At 47.4% G+C, this 19,933-nt stretch overlaps 1 protein-coding gene across 1 annotated transcript in view; it reads right to left on the bottom strand.

Moving 5' to 3' along the window:
* dock1 (dedicator of cytokinesis 1) overlaps window positions 1–19,933 on the bottom strand; it is a 208,916-nt gene that overhangs the window by 115,600 nt on the left and 73,383 nt on the right. Inside the window, exons 22-27 of the mRNA XM_067244751.1 lie at window positions 19,728–19,856; window positions 14,863–14,971; window positions 8,985–9,055; window positions 6,059–6,165; window positions 1,686–1,813; window positions 142–237 (exon numbers count right to left, since the gene is read on the bottom strand). Of these exons, the coding sequence (XP_067100852.1) occupies window positions 142–237; window positions 1,686–1,813; window positions 6,059–6,165; window positions 8,985–9,055; window positions 14,863–14,971; window positions 19,728–19,856 (640 nt within the window). The remainder of the gene's footprint in view (window positions 1–141; window positions 238–1,685; window positions 1,814–6,058; window positions 6,166–8,984; window positions 9,056–14,862; window positions 14,972–19,727; window positions 19,857–19,933) is intronic.

Below are 19,933 nucleotides of genomic sequence, written 5' to 3' on the forward strand. Positions count from 1 at the left end.
TGAACCCCACTGTGAGCACTGTTGTCCATATCAGACTGATATACAGACTCTATAGAAGCCTTCTGCAATTGCTGGTATTCATGTGTGTGTGTGTGCGTATGCACTCCACTGTGGTTCAGGTGTTTAGTCATAGTTACTTACGATGAGGGCAGAGTCTCGGCCCATGGAGATGACCGTCCTGTTGACTGTCCTTAGGAGCTTCTCCATAATAGTCTGGACATGCCACTGTGTGGGGCCCTGGACACACACACACACAGGGAAAAGATTCACTGCACTGCTAAAAAAAAAACTCAAAGTTGTAGTACAGTAAACGTTTTCATTTCGGAATACACTTGTCATGAGTGAAATATAGCTCTGGCTAATAATCTCTAACCAAAACAGAAAAGGGGACATGATGAATGTGTTTAGGGGTGGGCCTCCTTTATCAGAGTAGAATGAGCAGACACAAAACTAACTGGGAAAAAGTTATTTTATCTATGCCTATATGTGTATATACAGTTTACAGTTGTTGTGGGCTTGCCGTTCAACATGATCCCTAAATAAAACTATTGGTATTTGCTTTTTGTTGGTTAGTTACTTAGTTAAAATCCCACAGAATGACAGAGGGAAGATGCTTCCCGTGGCGGCGTTGGGGTAATGTCACGCACTCGTCTGGGTAGCCGTGTGTTATAGCCGCGAGCTGTGAGTGTTTCCAGTATTGGTCGTGCTGTAGCAGTGCAGCGAGGCTTTTCCCCAGGTTGAGAAGGAGGGTTGTGAGAATCATCCAGACTGACTAGTGAATCGTCCTCTACTCTCGTTGGAGCTGGAGTATTTTGACATGCCAGGCTGGAGTGGCAAAATTATTTATGGATAGGAAATGTGAGATGAGAGAATTGCCTTGCAGGGAGGGAGGGGGTTAGTGAGGGGTATGTTGGGTGAGGGGGGGAGGGCATATTGAAAGCCCCCGTGCCACCCAAAACATTCAATAATTTACCAGGCAATTTTTTCTTGCTAACTGAGCTCAGATGCACACAATCACGCACCAGGCCCACACAAATCCACACACACACACACACACACGTCAGCCTCAATATCATCAGAGAGGAGTTTCTGACCTAGCCTTTTGTAAGCGTCAGGTGTGACGCATGGCCCGTTGCCTACGCTTCTGGTTTCCACACACTTCTGAACTCACAAAGCCTTTGATTCCTCCCCAGTGTTTTCTATGCTGTAATGAATGGAAGCCGTTGTGAGTATAAACACATGGCTGGCCTGAATGATGATTCTCTCTGTATTGAAATATAGGCAGGCTGCCAATGCAACTCTGAACCAGAGGGGAAGGTCCATGAAATAATCATTTGTTACAAATGTGGAATGAGCTAATTAAATGAGAAAATATGTGCACAACAGACCTCCGTCCCCAACGAATTTACAATCTTAGATCTAGGATTTCTCCTGAAATGTGTGTGATGTGTGTGTGTGACAGAGGGAACGTCTGATGTCTACAGCAGAATGTGTATGGAGGGGTGGGGGTCAATAGGAAGGTAAATAAGTTGTGGTGTGTGTGCGTGCGTGCACGTTTGCTTGTGTGTGTACGTGCATGCGTGTGTGTGTGGGGGGGAGCGTGTTTATGTATGTGTGCGTGTGGGTGTGTGGGGGGGGGGGCGTGTGTATGTATGTGTGTGGGTGTGCGTGACACGTCTCCTCACCACGTTCTTCCTGTAGAGCACCTCCAGGATGTTGCTGAGCAGCCGGCAGCAGGCCTCCAGCTCCTCCTTCTGCTCCAGGTGGAACTTCAGCTGCTCCGTCATCAGGGGCAGCAGGATCTCGCGACAGTCTGCGGAGACGCAAACATACACACTTGCTCAATCACCACCATCAGCACTCAGGAGGACAGCTTCCCTCCACGCCTCTCTTTGTAAACACTACAAACATTAATTAGCGCTGTTCAACTATGGATGTACACAGGAGAAGTACAATAGCGAATAAAAAAAGTCTTGCAAGCCGTGTGAGTAGGACAACAGTCCCTGAGTCTTCGTTACTGCTGGCTAGCATCCCAGGACAAATTCCAGAACATCATCTGGAAGGTGAGGCATTGTGCCGGCTGCTGATATTAACCCCCTGGTTCCCGGGTTATGGAGCAGGTGTGGACTGAGAGGCAGGAGCGATAAGGAGACGGTGTGCGTAGGAAGGAGGAAGAGGACGGAGATAGGTACCTGGGGCGGTCTGCGGCAAATTATCATATTTTATATTAAACCCCTCGGATTCCAATCCAGGAGTTGTGTGGGACACCGCAGTGCTTCAAATGAAAGACAAGGCCTGGGGCGCAAACAGAGGAGGGAGACCCGTCCTTCCATGGATAAAGGGATGGGGGGGGGGGGGGGGGGGGTATTGATCGCTGTACTGCACTGCAGAAGGGGCCCACTGCGACGGGCTGCCTCACAACAAACACACTCACACCTCTCTCTCTGTTTCCCTCTCACTCTGATATACACACATGCGCACAGAGACATACGGCACAATGGGATAGTGAACCAGGTGAGTACCTGTTGTTTCCATGTTGGAAGAGGAGCATAGTGGCATGCTTCAGGCCAGCACTTTTACATGCCGGGAGTCTTATCCAATAGTGGACATGCATACAGTCCCAGGACAGACTGTTGTTGTGGTGGCAATGTTTTGCACTCTAACTCTGAAGTACTGAGACAACACCGGGGTTTTCCGCATCCTGGTCAGGTGGCCTATTGCATCATCATCATGCGCTGCATCATGGGCTACACATACCCCATACAGTACTATGCAAAAATCTTTGGCAGAAATGTAAAATAAATACGTTGAGCAAAGAAATTATGAAATGAAAAAAGTAAACAAACATTTTTTCAACACTGCACTGTTATACTGCTGCAGAAAACAGAATAATAATAAAATGAAACTTTTTGCGAAAGACTTAGTCATCCTCTATAGAAACCATCAGTCTTCTACCTCTAGGATGAGAACTTCTATTGGAAGACCATGACAAAGCAGGGAAATAATGTATTAGTGTAACTAACTCATTAAGACCTGATTGCTCATTCACTGACACTGCCGTTGGAGTAGAGGGAACAGGGGGTGAAGGGGGATGCTGTGCCAAATTGTTCCATTGAAAGGCTTAATCGTTGATTAGCGCATCAATTACAGAATTGCATATCTGCCGGACTATATTCCGGTGTAATTGTATTTCTGAAGACATGGTAAATAAAAACCATTTTACAAAGAATCCATTTAAAAGGATTATCAAGTTGCTCATGGGTAATTTCCTTCACATTAAACTCCAAATGTGAAATTTTATTATGGTAAAACTTTCCCGAAGAACGCGCCGAACGTCCAATATAACGTCCCCTTTTCGTCTGTCACGTATTCCCACGCAAGAGACGTGAGGTGGGGGAGGGTCTTTTTTTTACTGCTTAAACTTGCACTACACATTTGATACATTGTAACAATAGCTTTTCTATCTCAATTGTTTTTGTTGTTGTCTAATGGGGGCAAAAGAAAATCATGTTTTTTTAAGAAAATTTAAACATATTGAGATATATATTGAATATCGTAAACATTTTGACAATATCGAGATATCAATTTTTTGATATATTGCCCAGCCCTCCTCTGCACACAGCTCACAGCCCATCAGATTCAGAGAAGGCTTTCATCCCAGGAACCCTTTGTTCTACATCAACTATCAGGGGTATTTGTCTGCATCTGCGTCATAGTGGCCAGGCAAGGGTAGGTCCAGTACCATTCAGTGCCTTCAAACCTAAACTACAGTTATACTATTATACTTCATTCCTTCCCCTACATTCAGGTTCCTGGTTGCGACTTCAATCTGTCCTTCATCATCCAAACAAATCCTCCGGTCATGCAGTTATGGGATTTGCCAACAGTGTTGCGATACCCGCTATGACATTTAAGGCTGGTCACTGGTAAACCCTAATAAGAAATGCCAACCATGTGTGCAATGGAGGATGTGTGCAGCAGGATCGAATCGTAAGCTGCCGGCCAGAGGTAAGCTTAACAAGAGTGTATGTGGTGTTAAATTATCTTTAAGGGCTATAACACAAAAAGCAAATCTATCTGGTGGGTGTCTGGCTTTTGTGTGCAGAGTTTAAGACCTTCCGTGCTCCAGCCCTCCGTTCGGGCTGGGAGAGAGAAACCGACTGGAACTATCTGGAAGGGCCACGAGAGCTCCACTCCAACCTCAGCGGCGCCAGATTTCAGGCGCTAGAGCAAAGCACCTCAATACAGACCAGGAGAGCAGCTGACATATTTGCTCTCTTCCGTCGAGCCGGTTTGCAAGTGATTTATGCGGCCATCGTTCTCCTCCTCCTCCAGTCAGCCGGCGGAGAGAAGGCGACACACCGTCATTTCTCAACACACGAAGGCAGCCTGAAGATTTTTCTCAAGTTCATCTACTGGTAATTTGGGAAAAGCTCATTCCTTGTGCATGTTGATCGCACACATAAAAATAACAATAACGTTTGGCACTGGAATGAGAAAGAAAAAACAGCAGGCTTTTATTCTATGAAAAACTTTTGAGGTATTCATTCCAGGCCAGGCTTTCCGTCAGCAGTCAGACTAAATGAAAGTGGGTGTGGAAAGCAAACCAGAAGCTAATTCCATGTGAGGGATTGTGTGTCGTTAGGGGCTACCTGGGGTGTCTCCATATTGTCGCTCTGTTCCACTACATTTCACCTTGGGATTGGCAGCCAGTAAACCAATCACACAACACCTGGGGTCAGGGTCATTAGCATAGCTGCGCCCCTGGGGAGGACAGGTGTTTACACACAACTGATCTGGCTGTCCCCAGAATGCCATGTTGACAGCTTCATAGACATGGCCGAGTGCTCTTACAAGGAGTGGTGTCGCCCTCAAGTGCAGGCCCATTAAACACACCAAGTACAAGGCTCCCTCTATTATTTTAGAACCCTTTTGCAGAGCCCCAGGAGCAGGGTCCAGGACATCTGGATATGGGTGTGCTCTGCGCTCACAGCTCAGCAGCAGACTGGACCAGAGGGAGGAGGTACCTCCGATTACCTTCAAACTGTCAAACACAGACATGGCCACTTTGTAATTAATAATCAGATCAATGCTAATCACTGGCAGGTCACCCATCAACAAAGGTGGCCTAACGAGGCAAAATGCTGAATGGTGATTAGGAAATGACATGGTGCCGAGGTATGAAATCACAAGAACGTGTGCTGAAAACAAAGGCTGGGCCGTCTGGTGTTAGTGTTCAGCTTCCACGGAAGTAAAAGTTGTTATTCTTTCTCTCAGTTTCTCTTGTCTTCGGATGTTCTGCGAGTATTTTATTTTTTATTTTATTTTTTTTATTTTGGGGAAATAAAAACATAAAAAAGATATAACATGAATGCCCGAATGTTCTGTTTAGCCTTGACGCCGTCTCAATAGTCTGTTGTACAGCTGTGCTTTACACCTGCTGGGCAATTAACTCTACATCGACCATATTGTGTTAGTGTGTGTGTGTGTGCGTGCGTGCATGTGCCCTCAAAGAGAGAGAGAAAGACTGGTGGCAGGTCGCTAGCTCGTACTGCAGGCTGGGACTAATCGATGTGACAGCGTGTGTCAGTGCTGGTACAGAAGGCAGACCCGGCACAGCATGGCACAGCACAGCATGGCATGACAGAGGCTGCGTGAACAGGTTCTCGTGAGCAGAGTTCACCTTTAGAGGCTGCATGAATAGTGGAGAAGCTCACCTCTGGTGCCGCTCACCAGAGACACAGACAGACCCTCCCTTATCCACACACACAGCATGCTACGCTCACAAACAGATTAGCAGTGCTGCGAGTGGGAGAGCGGTGAGTCTGAGAAAGAGACAGAGATGGGGAGAGAGAGGAGATACGTGTGTGTGTGATAGAGAGAGGAGCAGACGTTCCCATGCAGTCGTACGGAGTGTGTTCATAGAAGGGATTAACAGCTAGATAACGAGCAGATGACCTTCTCCTTGTGTGTGTGCAGAGTAACACCTACAGGGCGTGGAGCATGTGTGCACGTGTGTCTGTAAGGGTATCTGTGTGTGTGCGTGTTCCAGCCTCACCATGCTGAGAGAACAGGTCACTGTGGACGATGTCTATCATGCAGTGCAGCTTCTGCTTGACCAGTCGGCCCAGAGGAACCTTGAGGATGAACTCTGTGAAGAGCTTGCTGCAGGGAGAGAGGAGAACAGGGAGAGAGAGGAGCAGTTGAGTTAAACAGCACAGAGCCAGCTCATCTAGCTAACTCCAAAACATAAAACTTTGACCATCTTTGGCTGTGCATACTATTGTTTGTTTATGTCGTCCTTGTGGGACATACGCAACCTCCAGTAAAATATGGGGCAGAACATGCAGTGTGGTGTGGCAGTTGGTGAAGAGGCCCCACTGCCAGTGTGTTGTGGTGGGTTGTAGAGAATGGGAGGAATATGAGGGGAGGTGTTCTGTCTCTCGTGTTGTGGCGGGAGTCTCCAGGCGAGCAGCTCTAGTGAGGATGGAGAGCGTCTCTTTGGCAGGTGATGAAACGCCCTGCGGGGGCCTGGATGCATACCCCCCCCCCCCCACACACACACAGAAACTGGAGCTACTGATGCCTCGTTTCAGTGGCAGAACAAAAGCTCCCCCCCCCCTCCCACACACACACACTTTTTTATGAGTGAATGAAGAGTGAAAGCCACAAGGGACAGGGCGCATCGGCAGCCCCTTGAGAAACGGAGAGAGAGACAGAGAGAGGAGGGAGCCAGAAAGAGAGAGGAACAGAGAGGGAGAGACAGAGAGAGGAGGGAGCCAGAAAGAGAGAGGAAAAGAGAGGGAGAGACAGAGAGAGGGTGGCACAGAGAGTGTTGTCCAGGTAGGGGCTGTCAGACATTGTGCCGGAGGTAGAGGAGTGGGAGAGAAGAGTGTGTGGGAGGGGGGAGCAGAAAAGAGGAAGACAGCAAGGAGTCAAAGAGAGAAAGGCCGCAGGGAGGAGAGGAAAAAAAACACAAAAGAGGAGGGTAGGAGATGATAGGGGATGGACAATGGCAAGAAGAAAAGAGAGGAGAGGGAAAGGGAGGGGATGCTATAAGGGACAGGGCAGCAGGTAGAATGGACCACTAGCCCTGATCAAAGGCATCTCCACAAGTCGGGGACAGGGGAGGGGTGGGGGAGGGGGTGCTGACTGAACACAGCTGGGGAGATGGCAGCGTCAGCGAGGGCTCTGAGAACACTGTGTGAGAGGCAACGCGCGCACACACACACACACACAAACAAGATCCTCAGGGGATAGGGCAAAGAGGCCGGTCACAGTGTGCGCACACACACAGACTTACATTAGTCCTACATTTACATTTACATTTAGTCATTTAGCAGACGCTCTTATCCAGAGCGACTTACAGTAAGTACAGGGACATTCCCCCGAGGCAAGTAGGGTGAAGTGCCTTGCCCAAGGACACAACGTCAGTTGGCATGACCGGGAATCGAACTGGCAACCTTCGGATTACTAGCCCGATTCCCTCACCGCTCAGCCACCTGACTCCCTGCATGCACTGATAACTTGGATACCAGTGGTACTAATGGGCCAATGGTGAGTAGGGAGGGGGGGGGGGGGGGGGTGGTCAGGCCCTGTCTTCCTGGTCACACCCTGTCCCCCTGGTCAGGCCCTGTCCCCCTAGTCACACCCTGTCCCCCTGGGTCACACCCTGTCCCCCTAGTCACACCCTGTCTCCCTGGTCACACCCTGTCTCCCTGGGTCACACCCTGTCCCCTGGTCAGGCCCTGTCCCCCTAGTCACACCCTGTCCCCCTAGTCACACCCTGTCCCCCTGGTCAGGCCCTGTCCCCCTGGTCACACCCTGTCCCCCTGGTCAGGCCCTGTCCCCCTGGTCACACCCTGTCCCCCTGGTCACACCCTGTTCATCTGGTCACATGCTGTCCTAAAGCCACCGCAAAGCAGGACCCGGCTTGGTCAAGTCACACTGGCAAACTTAACATCCCACAGTCTACATTAAATCTACTTACGACTAAATAGAGCACTAGACAGCACAAAAAATACGTTACAAGTTAGTCTCGAATGTACGGTTAACAAATCGCAGCTGCAAGGCTCTCCTTCCGATGCACTACTGGATATTTACATTTTACATTTACATTTAGTCATTTAGCAGACGCTCTTATCCAGAGCGACTTATAGCAAGTACAAGGACATTCCCCAGAGGGAAGTAGGGTGAAGTGCCTTGCCCAAGGACACAACGTCACTGGCAGAGCCGGGGATCGAACCAGCAACCTTCTGATTACTAGCCCGAATCCCTAACCGCTCAGCCACCTGACTCCCATATTTCCTTAGTGTCTCGTTAAACGTACTGAGAAGTTGTTGCTAAATGGTCTGTAATGTAGTCTGGTCTGTGATAGAAGAGAGTTGACTTGTTTCAGTAGTGCTTCAACATCCGTTGATCCAGGAAAGCGATCAAAATGTTCAAGTGAAATGTATTTTTAAAAGATGTCTCTCCCGTTTACTGACAAACCGACTGCGATGATGTTATTGGTAACTCTGCACTTCCGCACCTTACGCTGTACTTGGGTGCGAGCGGCTAGCGGGTTTTCAAGGCAACGCCAGCGTGCTGAAGTGATTCCCGCCATGCCTCTTCTGGTGAATTTTGAGTGGCTGAGCTGCCACAGCCCAGAGGGCTGGGAGCCTAGGTAATGAGCAGCCCGCAGCAGAGCACAAACACAACATCAAATCAGCCTCTTTCTTTTTGCTTCTTTAACGCGGCTAACTGTTTCCAAGTTAATCACCTCAAAAAGGAGGGAGACAATCTGGACGTCAAATTGAATTTGAAAAAGAAGCGCATAAGGCAACAAAGTAAATGAGTGTAGTAATGAGTTAAGCTCAATTTGTCTTGTGTCTGTGTATGCGGTTTGTAGGGGAGGTTTGTTTATTGGTTTTAATTTCTTTAGTTTTCTCATCGTCCTGGAAGTAATGTGGACCGCGCTCATCTAAAGTACTGAACAAAATTACCTGAGATCCTTCGGATCGAAGACCAACTTGACGTCGTTGACGATGGTAGGGACGTACTTCAGTGCTGCGCCCTAGACAATAAAACACAAAAAGCATCATGAGGACAAAGAGCATTTCAGTAAAGCAAGACAAATTCACTTCACTGCAACACCACAAATGTGCGTGTTTAACTGTTCCTATTTTCAACCTGAGCGGAAACTGATAAACAGGGCTCTCAAGTCTCACTCATTCGCCAGGAGACTCACGCATTAAAACCATTTCTCACGCTGAGAAGTAAGGGATAACTTGTCCCGATATATACAATTAAAGGTGCAGGCATACTGAGGGAAGATTTCTGCCGAGTTGATAGTCTTGAGTTTTCTCAAGTTATACAGAGTTAAAGGCCACCTACCAGCCAATCAGAAACATCACCGCCCAAATCGTAACCAAACGTTGACAGATATGATAATCTCACGCCCAAACTTTTGATAAAACTTGAGAGCCCTGCTGATAAATGTGTTACATTCTCAGCCTTAAATAGTTTAGTAGAATATTATCCAAAAACACGAGAAGGCCATGAGCAGATGTTTCGAGTGTGAGGCGTGGAGGATGTGTTAGGCTCTAGGGTTTCTGTTTGGCGAAGACATCCTTTCCTTCTCCGAGCTGCTATGATTATATCAAACCATAAACAGCAGATGAAGGTCTCGCCGCTAAGTGAGCTAGCCGCAAAGCTCTCCTCTGTCTGCTCCTGGTCCCTGACCAGCAAACTGAGTGGGCTGAGTGGAAGAAGAAGAACTGAGTGGGCTGAGTGGAAGAAGAAGAACTGAGTGGCAACCTCTCTCCACACAAAGTCAACACATCAACCCTCTGCAGAGCGACTCCAAAAGCGGCAGGACAGACCTGCCGCCAGGCTTCATCACCAAACAGTTGCAGGAGGCCAGAAGCCACGGCCACAGCATAAATTCAAATTGCTAGCCGTTTGGCAATTGTCTCGGAGACCGTTTGATGGGAAATTACTTTGACTACCCACTATTTAGTGTAGGTTTCACAGGAAGTCTGTTACCTGAAAGTATTTCTGACTAAACTCATTTAAATACATTTCCAGTCCTTGGAAAATGAGTTTTATAGCCTACAAAAAAGCACTCGGACGACGTGAGTAATCACTAAACCTGGCCATAATATCTGTGTTTTCCCTAACAAGAAATACACATTTCTGAACATTGTTATTTTCTTCAGCCTTTACAAGCGGTGTTGTCTAGACAACCAGACAGCAGCAAGCCTCTTGGGCGCGGTGATCATTGTTCTCCTTGGTTTTCTTGAGAACTCACGCCCACTCGCTTGCCAATCTGCAGGGGCGCAAAGCTTGATTTCAAAGACGGTGTTCGATTGCGAGCGAGGCACTCTCCACTAGCTCACATCTAGGGTTCATTCCTGGCTGTGATTTGATAACCTACTCCAGTTACCTGCACATCCCTTTCCAGCCACACAGGGCTTCCCCCCACTCCAAAATGGGAGGGGGGGGGGGGTACACGAAAAGCTTTGAATGAAAATGTGTTGAAGGAAAACCTGACACAACAAAAATGGGGAAGAGGCGGGGCCCAAACTGCAATTTCTTCATGGGGCCCAAACTTGGTTTGCAAGGGGCTGGGTGGGTCTGGGTGGTTGTTGGTTCTCCAGATGTTGAGCTTGACTCTGTATGGTTCCACTCAGGCTGCTTTTAGACTCCCAGCGGTCCAGCTGCCTCTGCAAGGCAAAGCCAGATCCCCTAACTGCGGTTCCCCTACATCAATTTTTAATTTACTGACTTACTGACAGTTCAGCTAATATCTACACCCAATTACACACCAACTGCCCCCTAATTGATTCAAGGCATCTTCTCTAGCTGTGCCTCTTGGTCACTGTCTGTTTGTGTCTGGTGTGTGTGCATACGTGTGTGTGTGTGTGTGTTGGTTTGCTTGCTTATCCTTTTTAAATTCCTGTCAAATTAAATAAAATGCCTAAAAAGGGCATACCCAAAGTAAATTGGAAGCTGTTCTTGAACCATTTGGAGTACATGCATGACGGTGGTCTCTTTTGAAAGGTGACACTCTGAAGTTATTTCCCCTGTTGTCAGGACCCCTGTAAGTCCTACTGGTGTTGAGAAATAGAAGCTTGAACACCAGGAAATTGAAAGTTTATATTTCCAACTAGATTTAGTTTTGAAAACAGAGGCCTGAAGAGGTGGTAGGTATTAGCTGGAAGACATAATTGGACCACAGCATGAAGCCTTACCCAATTCAAGTCAAAAGTCAAATATAATACCACTATATATTCATATTTAACAAATGTTTTTATAAGAGTACATCCAGGCGTTTTGTAAAAGGGCCTTTTGGAGACTCCAAAAGGACCCTTGGTAACCAAGGTCAAATACTTAGGATAAAAAGGTATTTTTCATAATTGTAAGCTCTAATGAAAGGTGTTACTTAGAACTATTATATATTATAGCTAAATCCCCCATTAGTATTTCTGAAACACAAAAACTAAGCATGAACACATTGGAGTGCTTTATCAGCAGATTCAGCAGGATTGACGTACAAAGAACACTGCTTCTGTCATCCATTTTGCGCTTGGACTTTTATTTGGAATGCTCCACAGATACCTATCATGGGGGGGGGGGGGAGGGGGGGGGGCAGGATGCACAGACCTAGTTGGCTTTAGAAGGCTGTCACCAGGGCATGGAAGCTCCTATTGGGTCAAACAAGGTGTCAATCGATAGGTCAGAGTGTAGCTGCCATCATCACGTTTTCTGTTCGTAACTATTCAAAGTGAAACTCCTTCCATGAGCGACAGTGCATGAGTGACTGCAGTGAGTGACTGGCGAAGGCAGAATGATGCAACAAGATTGTGGGTATGTGCGGAGGTAATACATTGTTTTGGACAAACTACTTGACATTAGGGCTGGGCGATATGGGTAAAAAATAATCGATATACAGTACCAGTCAAAAGTTTGGATACATTTTTATTATGTGTACAAACTTTTGACTGGTAGGCTACTGTAGATATTTATATTTCAATTTGCTAACGATAATTAAGACGATAGACCACAGATCCGTAGTAGTAGCAAATTAAGTCTCGTCCTTTTCCCTACACTCGGCAAAAAAGTTTAGGCAGCGCGGTGTAAAAGAAATGTTTGCGGCCAGGGAGCACATACCTGGGGACAAGTAACTTAAGCTTTTTAAAAACAAGGGGAGCTGGTTCATGCAGGGGACGCGAGACTTAGCGCGTCACTAGCAATCGTCATCACGCGTCAAGGCACACCTTGCTAATAGGGCGGGGTGTATAGCAGGGATCCCGGCACTTGCGTTGCTAGTGCGACACAGACGCTCTCGGTCTCCTGCGGCCTCCGCCTCCTCGGCCTCCACCTTTTGTCTGGTTCTTCTTTTTTCTTCTTTCTCAGGGGGAATGCGTTCGCTGCTCTCTGCCCAGATGTCGAGACGGTGGTGTCCCAGGAGACGGTGGTGTCCCAGGAGACGGTGGTGTCCCAGGAGACGGTGGTGTCCCAGGAGACGGTGGTGTCCCAGGAGACGGTGGTGTCCCAGGAGACGGTGGTGTCTCAGGAGACGGTGGTGTCTCAGGAGACGGTGGTGTCTCAGGAGACGGTGGTGTCTCAGGAGACGGTGGTGTCTCAGGAGACGGTGGTGTCTCAGGAGACGGTGTCGTCTCAGGAGACGGTGTCGTCTCAGGAGACGGTGTCGTCTCAGGAGACGGTGTCTCAGGAGACGGTGTCTCAGGAGACGGTGTCTCAGGAGACGGTGTCTCAGGAGACGGTGTCTCAGGAGACGGTGTCTCAGTTGGCTGCGGCAGGGAGCCGCTGCGAGCACAACCATATGCCAAATCAAATATTACAATAATGTATTGTATCGTGTGAATAAAGTATCAGTTAACAACACTACTGAGTCCTCCTGCCTGAACCTTGCTTTTTATAAATACCTTAGCGCAAACTCACACTTTCTGCATGTTCCAACGAGTGATTTTGCTTCAGGTGCATTGCTCTGGTCTTTGTCGGATTTCAAAAAGCCAAACCAGTTCCAAATAACTGAAGAAGACAAACCCTTTTTATCAATAATTTCTTCATTGGAAGTTGCTCCCTCGCCATGGCTATCGCTGGCACCGTTTTCGGCAATAAGACTCATTTTCTGCGGTTACATTTTACATTACATTTTACATTTAGTCATTTAGCAGACGCTCTTATCCAGAGCGACTTACAGTAAGTACAGGGACATTCCCCCGAGGCAAGTAGGGTGAAGTGCCTTGCCCAAGGACACAACGTCAGTTGGCATGACCGGGAATCGAACTGGCAACCTTCGGATTACTAGCCCGATTCCCTCACCGCTCAGCCATCTGACTCCCAGTTAACATTAGCTACTCCACTTGAGGTGCTCAGTATATTAAAGTGAGCATAGGCTACCATTTCAATAATCAACATTATTTTATTTTTTTCAACGTTTATTGAGGGAAGTCATTACTTCGATAAATAGTTTGAGGGAAGTCATTACTTCGATAAATAGTTTTTTTTTTTTTTTCGCCCAGCCCTACTTGACATGGTTAGATAGTTTGGACCCTTGGGAATGTAACCAGACCATTTTTGTTGGGATGTTTTGCATAACTGGACCCCTGTAAGCCGTAGTAGGTAAGTAAATACTTTTTCATCACGCTTGTCAACAAAGGTAGTATATCACAAATACGTTGAGTGTACTTTCTGTTGCGACTCGATCTTGAAATGGTGTACATCAATAGAATCAAAAGAATTGTAGCTTCACAATGATGTACGGCATGTGTAGCAGTCTAAAAAATATATTTGTTAGAATTTAGTGCGCAAATGGGGGAGGAAGGGGCGGAGTTTCCGTCCCGCGGGCGGGCCTGGACCACAGAAAGGTTATTGTACCAAAGCAATGGAGTGCACATAACATTTGGGGTCAAGGACAATTTAGTATGTGCTCCAGAGAAGCTTGGAGGCAGGTAGAGGACAGGGGACAGGCATTGTGTGGGGAAGGAAGGGGGGGGGGGGGAGAGAGAGAGAGAAACAGAAAAAAAGAAAGGAGAGGGGGAGGGAGGGAAGGATGGAGAGAGAGAATGAGGGTGGGAGGAGGAGAGAAAGGAGAATTGAGAAGCAGTCAGAAATACCTTGAGGAGGAGCTAAAGAAGAGACTCCCAGAGAAGCCCCGGGTCACAGGACAGGCAAGGTCAGAATGACAGGCAGAGACAGAGAGAGACAGGATAAACATATCCAAACAAAGCAAGTAAAGCAAGTGAAACAGTGAAACAGGGAGGGGAACTGCTCACAAGAGTTCCAATAAAGAGAGAGAGAGAGAGAGAGAGAGAGAGAGAGAGAGAGAGAGAGAGAGAGAGAGAGAGAGAGAGAGAGAGAGAGAGAGAGAGAGAGAGAGAGAGAGAGAGAGAGAGAGAGAGAGAGAGAGAGAGAGAGAGAGAGAGAGAGAGAGAGAGAGAGAGAGAGAGAGAGAGAGAGAGAGAGAGAGAGAGAGAAAGAGAGAGAGAGAGAGAGAGAGAGAGAGAGAGAGAGAGAGTAACATATTCAGAGGGGAGAGGTGGTGAGGCAAAAGGAAAGTACAGACAGGGTAACACAGCTAGAGACTGTGAGCCCTTAACTAGAACAGAGCAAGCACATGAAGTAAAATCTAGGAACAAAACAAATAACAGTAGCTAACGATGTTGTCAGACAAGACAGCACCCATCCTGAAAACAGATGGTAAAAAAAGAAGACGTGTAATGAAAGATGATATAAACATGTATTCATGAAGCTGAACATTTGTACTATATGGTGAACACAGGCAGAAGTTAGGACACACACACACACACACTAGAAGAAGTGCTGGCACCTTGCAGGGAGTCAGGGCCTTACCTTCACCATGCCAGTGTTCTCAGAAGAGCTGTTCATCATGTCGTTGAAGGACGTGAAAAGGTTCCTCAAGGACTCCATGAAGTCTGCCTCGCCTTTGTTCTCGTACAGCCTGTAAAATGGTGCGAGAAGGTAGAATTATTGCATTAGAAAAAAAAGAAGCTTTGCATAGTTACCCATAGTATGTCTGTCACTCTCTCTCTAAATCATCAAAACCACACAACTAGCATGCGTGTGCTTTCTATGCAAATATGCCACACCTAAATACGTTCATCTTCCTTGGCGGTCAAATTAGCATTTAAAACGAAGCGGGTGGAACCCAAAGCACCTGCCCGTCGCCGAAATAATCGACACAAACTACTCCCCTCTGGCATGCCAGAAGAGCAGAGGAGGCACACAGAATACCTGAGACGGTCCGTATGTGGCAAGTGGGAAAAGGACACGTTCACCCTCTGTCTTTCCAACCTGTGTGATTAAGTAACAGGCCTGCCGCTCTGCACAGCGAGACTCAAACACGGCAAGGATGAGAGTGGACAAAACCCTGCCGCCCATTTCAAAGCACGTAACTGGAACACAAAATTGGCTTCTCTATGAGCACCCACACCCCTGCCACCTCTGCCCCACGCCCTCCCTCCACACTCAATGCTTTAAACAAGCTTTAAATCAAACTTGCGGTATCTGAACCTCTTTCAAGACTGTTTATGACCTGCCATTGGACTGGGGGAGATAACCTCTTACAGCAAGCAAATTGGAAGAAAATTTCTAGCCTGGCTCTGCCCTCCTACGTACTTCCGCTCAATTTAGATTTTGCTTCTGTACTAGGTCTGGGAATAATTCGGCACATACGTCGGTTTTCTAAAATCAATTTTTTGTAGGGCCAATCAGCGAACAGAGGGAGTGGCTGAGAACAATGACGTTGATGTCGTGTGCTAGTTTGAGTTGTAGTTCAGTAATGGCAACGGAGAAAGATGCGAGCGAAGCCTTTCATTCGGTCCGTTGTGGCAAAGCTGCCGAATATCCAAAAGTTAAAGCCGGAGCAAGAACAATCTTTGCTAAGTTTTGTTGGTGGCCATGATGTTGTGGCCCTCCTCCCCACGGGGTTCGGGAAAAGTTTGATTTTCCAGCTACGGCAGCTAGCTCCGTTACAGTTGTGCTGAAGGAGTTGGCTAAGGCGAATGCTAGCGATTGGTTATGGCAGATCAGAGTGGCTCTGGGCAGATCCAATAGTTTTAAACTTCAACAGAGTACCCGCCTTCAAGGAAGTTAACGCTTGTCAATGGTGCGATGCCAGACCCTCTGTACAAATGAAATGTACTAGGGTCTGGTTAGGACCAAGCTAGCTCATTTCTACCATGTTCTTTGAATTATTTCGAAAGGACCAGACATTATATTTCAATGTTTCCTAAACGGAGGCCTGTTCTGCTGTCAATAAAACACTGCATTTCGGAGTGGGGATAGAGACAGATTCAAGGAGTCGAAGAACAGGTTTAGCAAGGCGGTGAGAGAGGCTAAACGACTGTACTCAGAGAGACTGAAGCGTCAGTTCTCTGCTAACGACTCTGCTTCTGTCTGGAGAGGGCTCAGGCAGATCACCAACAACAAGCCCAGAGCCCCCCACTCCACTAACGACTCCCGCCTGGCCAACGACCTGAATGAGTTCTACTGTAGATTTGAAAGACAATTGGACTGTCCTGATCTACCCCTTCCCACCCACGAGGCCTCCTCCCTCACCCCCTCTACAGTGACAACTCTCTCCATTCAGGAGGGTGAAGTTAACAGACTTTTCAAGAGGCAGAACCCCCGCAAAGCAGCTGGGCCGGACTCTGTCTCTCCTGCCACCCTCAAGCACTGCGCTGACCAGCTGTCTCCGGTGTTCACCTACATCTTTAACACCTCCCTGGAGACATGCCATGTGCCAGCCTGTCTCAAGTCCTCCACCATCATCCCTGTGCCCAAAGAGCCAAGGCCAACAGGACTCAATGACTACAGACCCGTCGCCCTGACCTCTGTGGTAATGAAGTCTTTTGAGCGCCTTGTGCTGGCACACCTCAAAACCATCACAGACCCTTTCCTGGACCCACTGCAGTTTGCCTACAGAGCCAACAGATCTGTGGATGACGCCGTTAACATGGCCCTCCACTTCACCCTACAGCACCTGGACTCCCCAGCATCCTATGCCAGGATCCTGTTTGTGGACTTCAGCTCTGCCTTCAACACCATCATCCCTGCCCTGCTTCAGGACAAGCTCTCCCAGCTGAACGTGCCCGACTCCACCTGCAGGTGGATCACAGACTTCCTGTCTGACAGGAAGCAGTGCGTTAAGCTGGGAACACAAGTCTCTAACTCCCGGTCCATCAGCACCGGATCTCCTCAGGGCTGCGTCCTTTCCCCTCTGCTCTTCTCCCTGTACACCAACAGCTGCACCTCCAGTCATCCGTCCGTCAAACTTCTGAAGTTTGCGGACGACACCACCCTCATTGGGCTCATCTCTGACGGGGATGGGTCTGACTATAGGTGGGAAGCTGACCACCTGGTGACCTGGTGTAGCCAGAACAACTTGGAGCTCAATGCTCTTAAGACAGTGGAGATGGTTGTGGACTTCAGGAAGAATACAGCCCCACTCACCCCCATCACCCTGTGCGACTCCCCAGTCAACACTGTGGAGTCCTTCCGCTTCCTGGGCACCATCCTCTCCCAGGACCTCAAGTGGGAACTGAACATTAGCTCCCTCACCAAAAAAGCACAACAGAGGATGTACTTCCTACGGCAGCTGAAGAAATTCAACCTGCCAAAGACAATGATGGTGCACTTCTACACAGCCATCATTGAGTCCATCCTCACATCTTCCATCACCGTCTGGTACGCTGCTGCCACTGCCAAGGACAAGAGCAGACTGCAGCGTGTCATCCGCACTGCTGAGAAGGTGATCGGCTGCAATCTGCCTACCCTCGAGGACCTGCACACCTCGAGGACCCTGAGACGTGCGAGGAAGATTGTGGCCGACCCTGGTCACTCCCTGTTCCAGCTACTCCCCTCTGGCAGAAGGCTGCGGTCCATCAGGACCAAAACTTCACGCCATAAGAACAGTTTCTTTCCATCTGCTACTGGCCTCTTCAACAAGGCCAGGGACTCCCATTGACATTCATTCACTTATTTAACTATAAGTCCATCTAATGGCAATTCAGTATGCATAAGCCACTTTATCTCAGTATCCGACTGCACTATGTTGACCATTCACGCTGCTCATTATTCTTATTTTTATATATATTTTATTTTATATTTACATTGTTGTATTCTTAGATTGTTTAGTTCTTAGAAATAGTTAAACTTTTGTACTTTTACTTAATTTAAGATCTGTATATGTTTAGTGTTTTGCACCTCCCTGCCACAGTAAATTCCGTGTTTGTATAACATACAAGGCGAATAAACCGAATTCTGATTCTGATTCTGTGTCTGGAGTCGCTCACCAACAGGATACAGTAAATTATGCAATTTGTAGCATCGCTCTCTCCTTCTGAACGCCACTAACAGAAACCCTAGGGCACATAGGCCCTCAGGCCAAATCCATGCCCTTGCACATGTTTATTTGGCCGGCATATCAATTTAGGTTCTTAACACATTTTGGGCCGCCAAGTTGTAGTTAGCCTAGCTGTGGTCTGCACAGCGACAACAAATCAAACAGACAGGCACACCTCCAGTGCACCTGGAAGCCAGCTAAAAAACACATGAAAGAAAAGCAGACTTTGAAGGCAGACAATTTAAAGAGAGGTGGGAAACTGAGTACTACTTTAACAAGTGTCTAGAGAAGCCTGTGCGCTTTGTCATGAGATGATCTCAATTTTCATATAATAGGCTATAATTTGCATCATCATTTTTGAAACCACAAACCAGAAGAGATGCTGAGAGGTGGAAAGGGAACACAGAGGCTTCAGAAAGTTGCTGAACTGGAGAGAGGTATGTAGCTACAACAAAATGTTTATTCGAGCCAAATTTCAAAGTGATGGAGCTGTAAATGCGTATCATCATAGCTGAGGAAAATGCCAAATCATGGAGGTTCCAGGAGGCCAGAGGCAGATTTTCAGAAAAACTATGTAAAAAGTTAGCGTCATTGTAGGCGTATGCACCAACAAATGACAAGCAATTGCAATTGTCAGTCTTGCTAGAGGTTTTTGGGCATGTTGTGGACAAAATTGCATGTGAGAGGGCTATATGGGACATGTGAAAATATATAGGCAATTGTTCTTGATGTGATTCTAATTTCCCAGTGTGGCCCTTGCTGATTTTTTTTGTTGTTGACACCCCTGCCCTGGGGTCATACAAGGTCACTACACAGACCCCAGCATTGAGTTTCAGATGAGTGTGTGGGAGGGGGGGAGCAGGCCAGTCCCAAACCAGGCCAGGGTGACTGGCCTGGTTTGGGAGTTAGAGGACAATTTGTCCTTCAGTCGAGGGAGAAAAGCCAATCAAATTCCACACACTCAATTAGAGTGGGGGTCATATATCTTCCCCCGTTAGTGCCCGTCCGCCATCTTTACAACATTATCATCCATTTAACACCCTCCTCTGCCAATTACAAATGTCCCCTGAGTTGGCACACTGCATGACCTTTAGCTTACCACCTAGATCTGCCAAACAATAATGCCTTGCAAACTATAACATTGTACAGTAGACTGCAACTGTTGTAAAACACATATACATACAAAGATGTATATATATGTATTTTTCTTTTTTTTTTTTTTATAATCTGGAAATAATGACATGATGTTTAACGGTTTAGCAATTGACAAGAAAGTGGGTTGTCGGGGGAAGTTTTACCGCAGCTGTGAGTTACGTTCTGATTCTGGAGCTGTGTGAGGGTATGGACTTACTGGTTGAACAGAACCCTGGAGCGGACAATGAACTTGAAGATGTACTCCAGAGACCTCATGGCCCTCAGGAGCTGGTCTGTCAGCTTGTCTGCATTCTCCACATAGTTCTTCAGAACCTTGGTCAGTTTCCTACATCAAGAGGATTGTGCACATAGACAGTGTTAGTCTACATCTAGAAGGTTCCACGCCTGCGATAGGGATACAAT

The sequence above is a fragment of the Osmerus mordax genome, chromosome 10 (genome assembly GCF_038355195.1).
Source record: "Osmerus mordax isolate fOsmMor3 chromosome 10, fOsmMor3.pri, whole genome shotgun sequence".
Classification (NCBI taxonomy): domain Eukaryota; kingdom Metazoa; phylum Chordata; class Actinopteri; order Osmeriformes; family Osmeridae; genus Osmerus; species Osmerus mordax.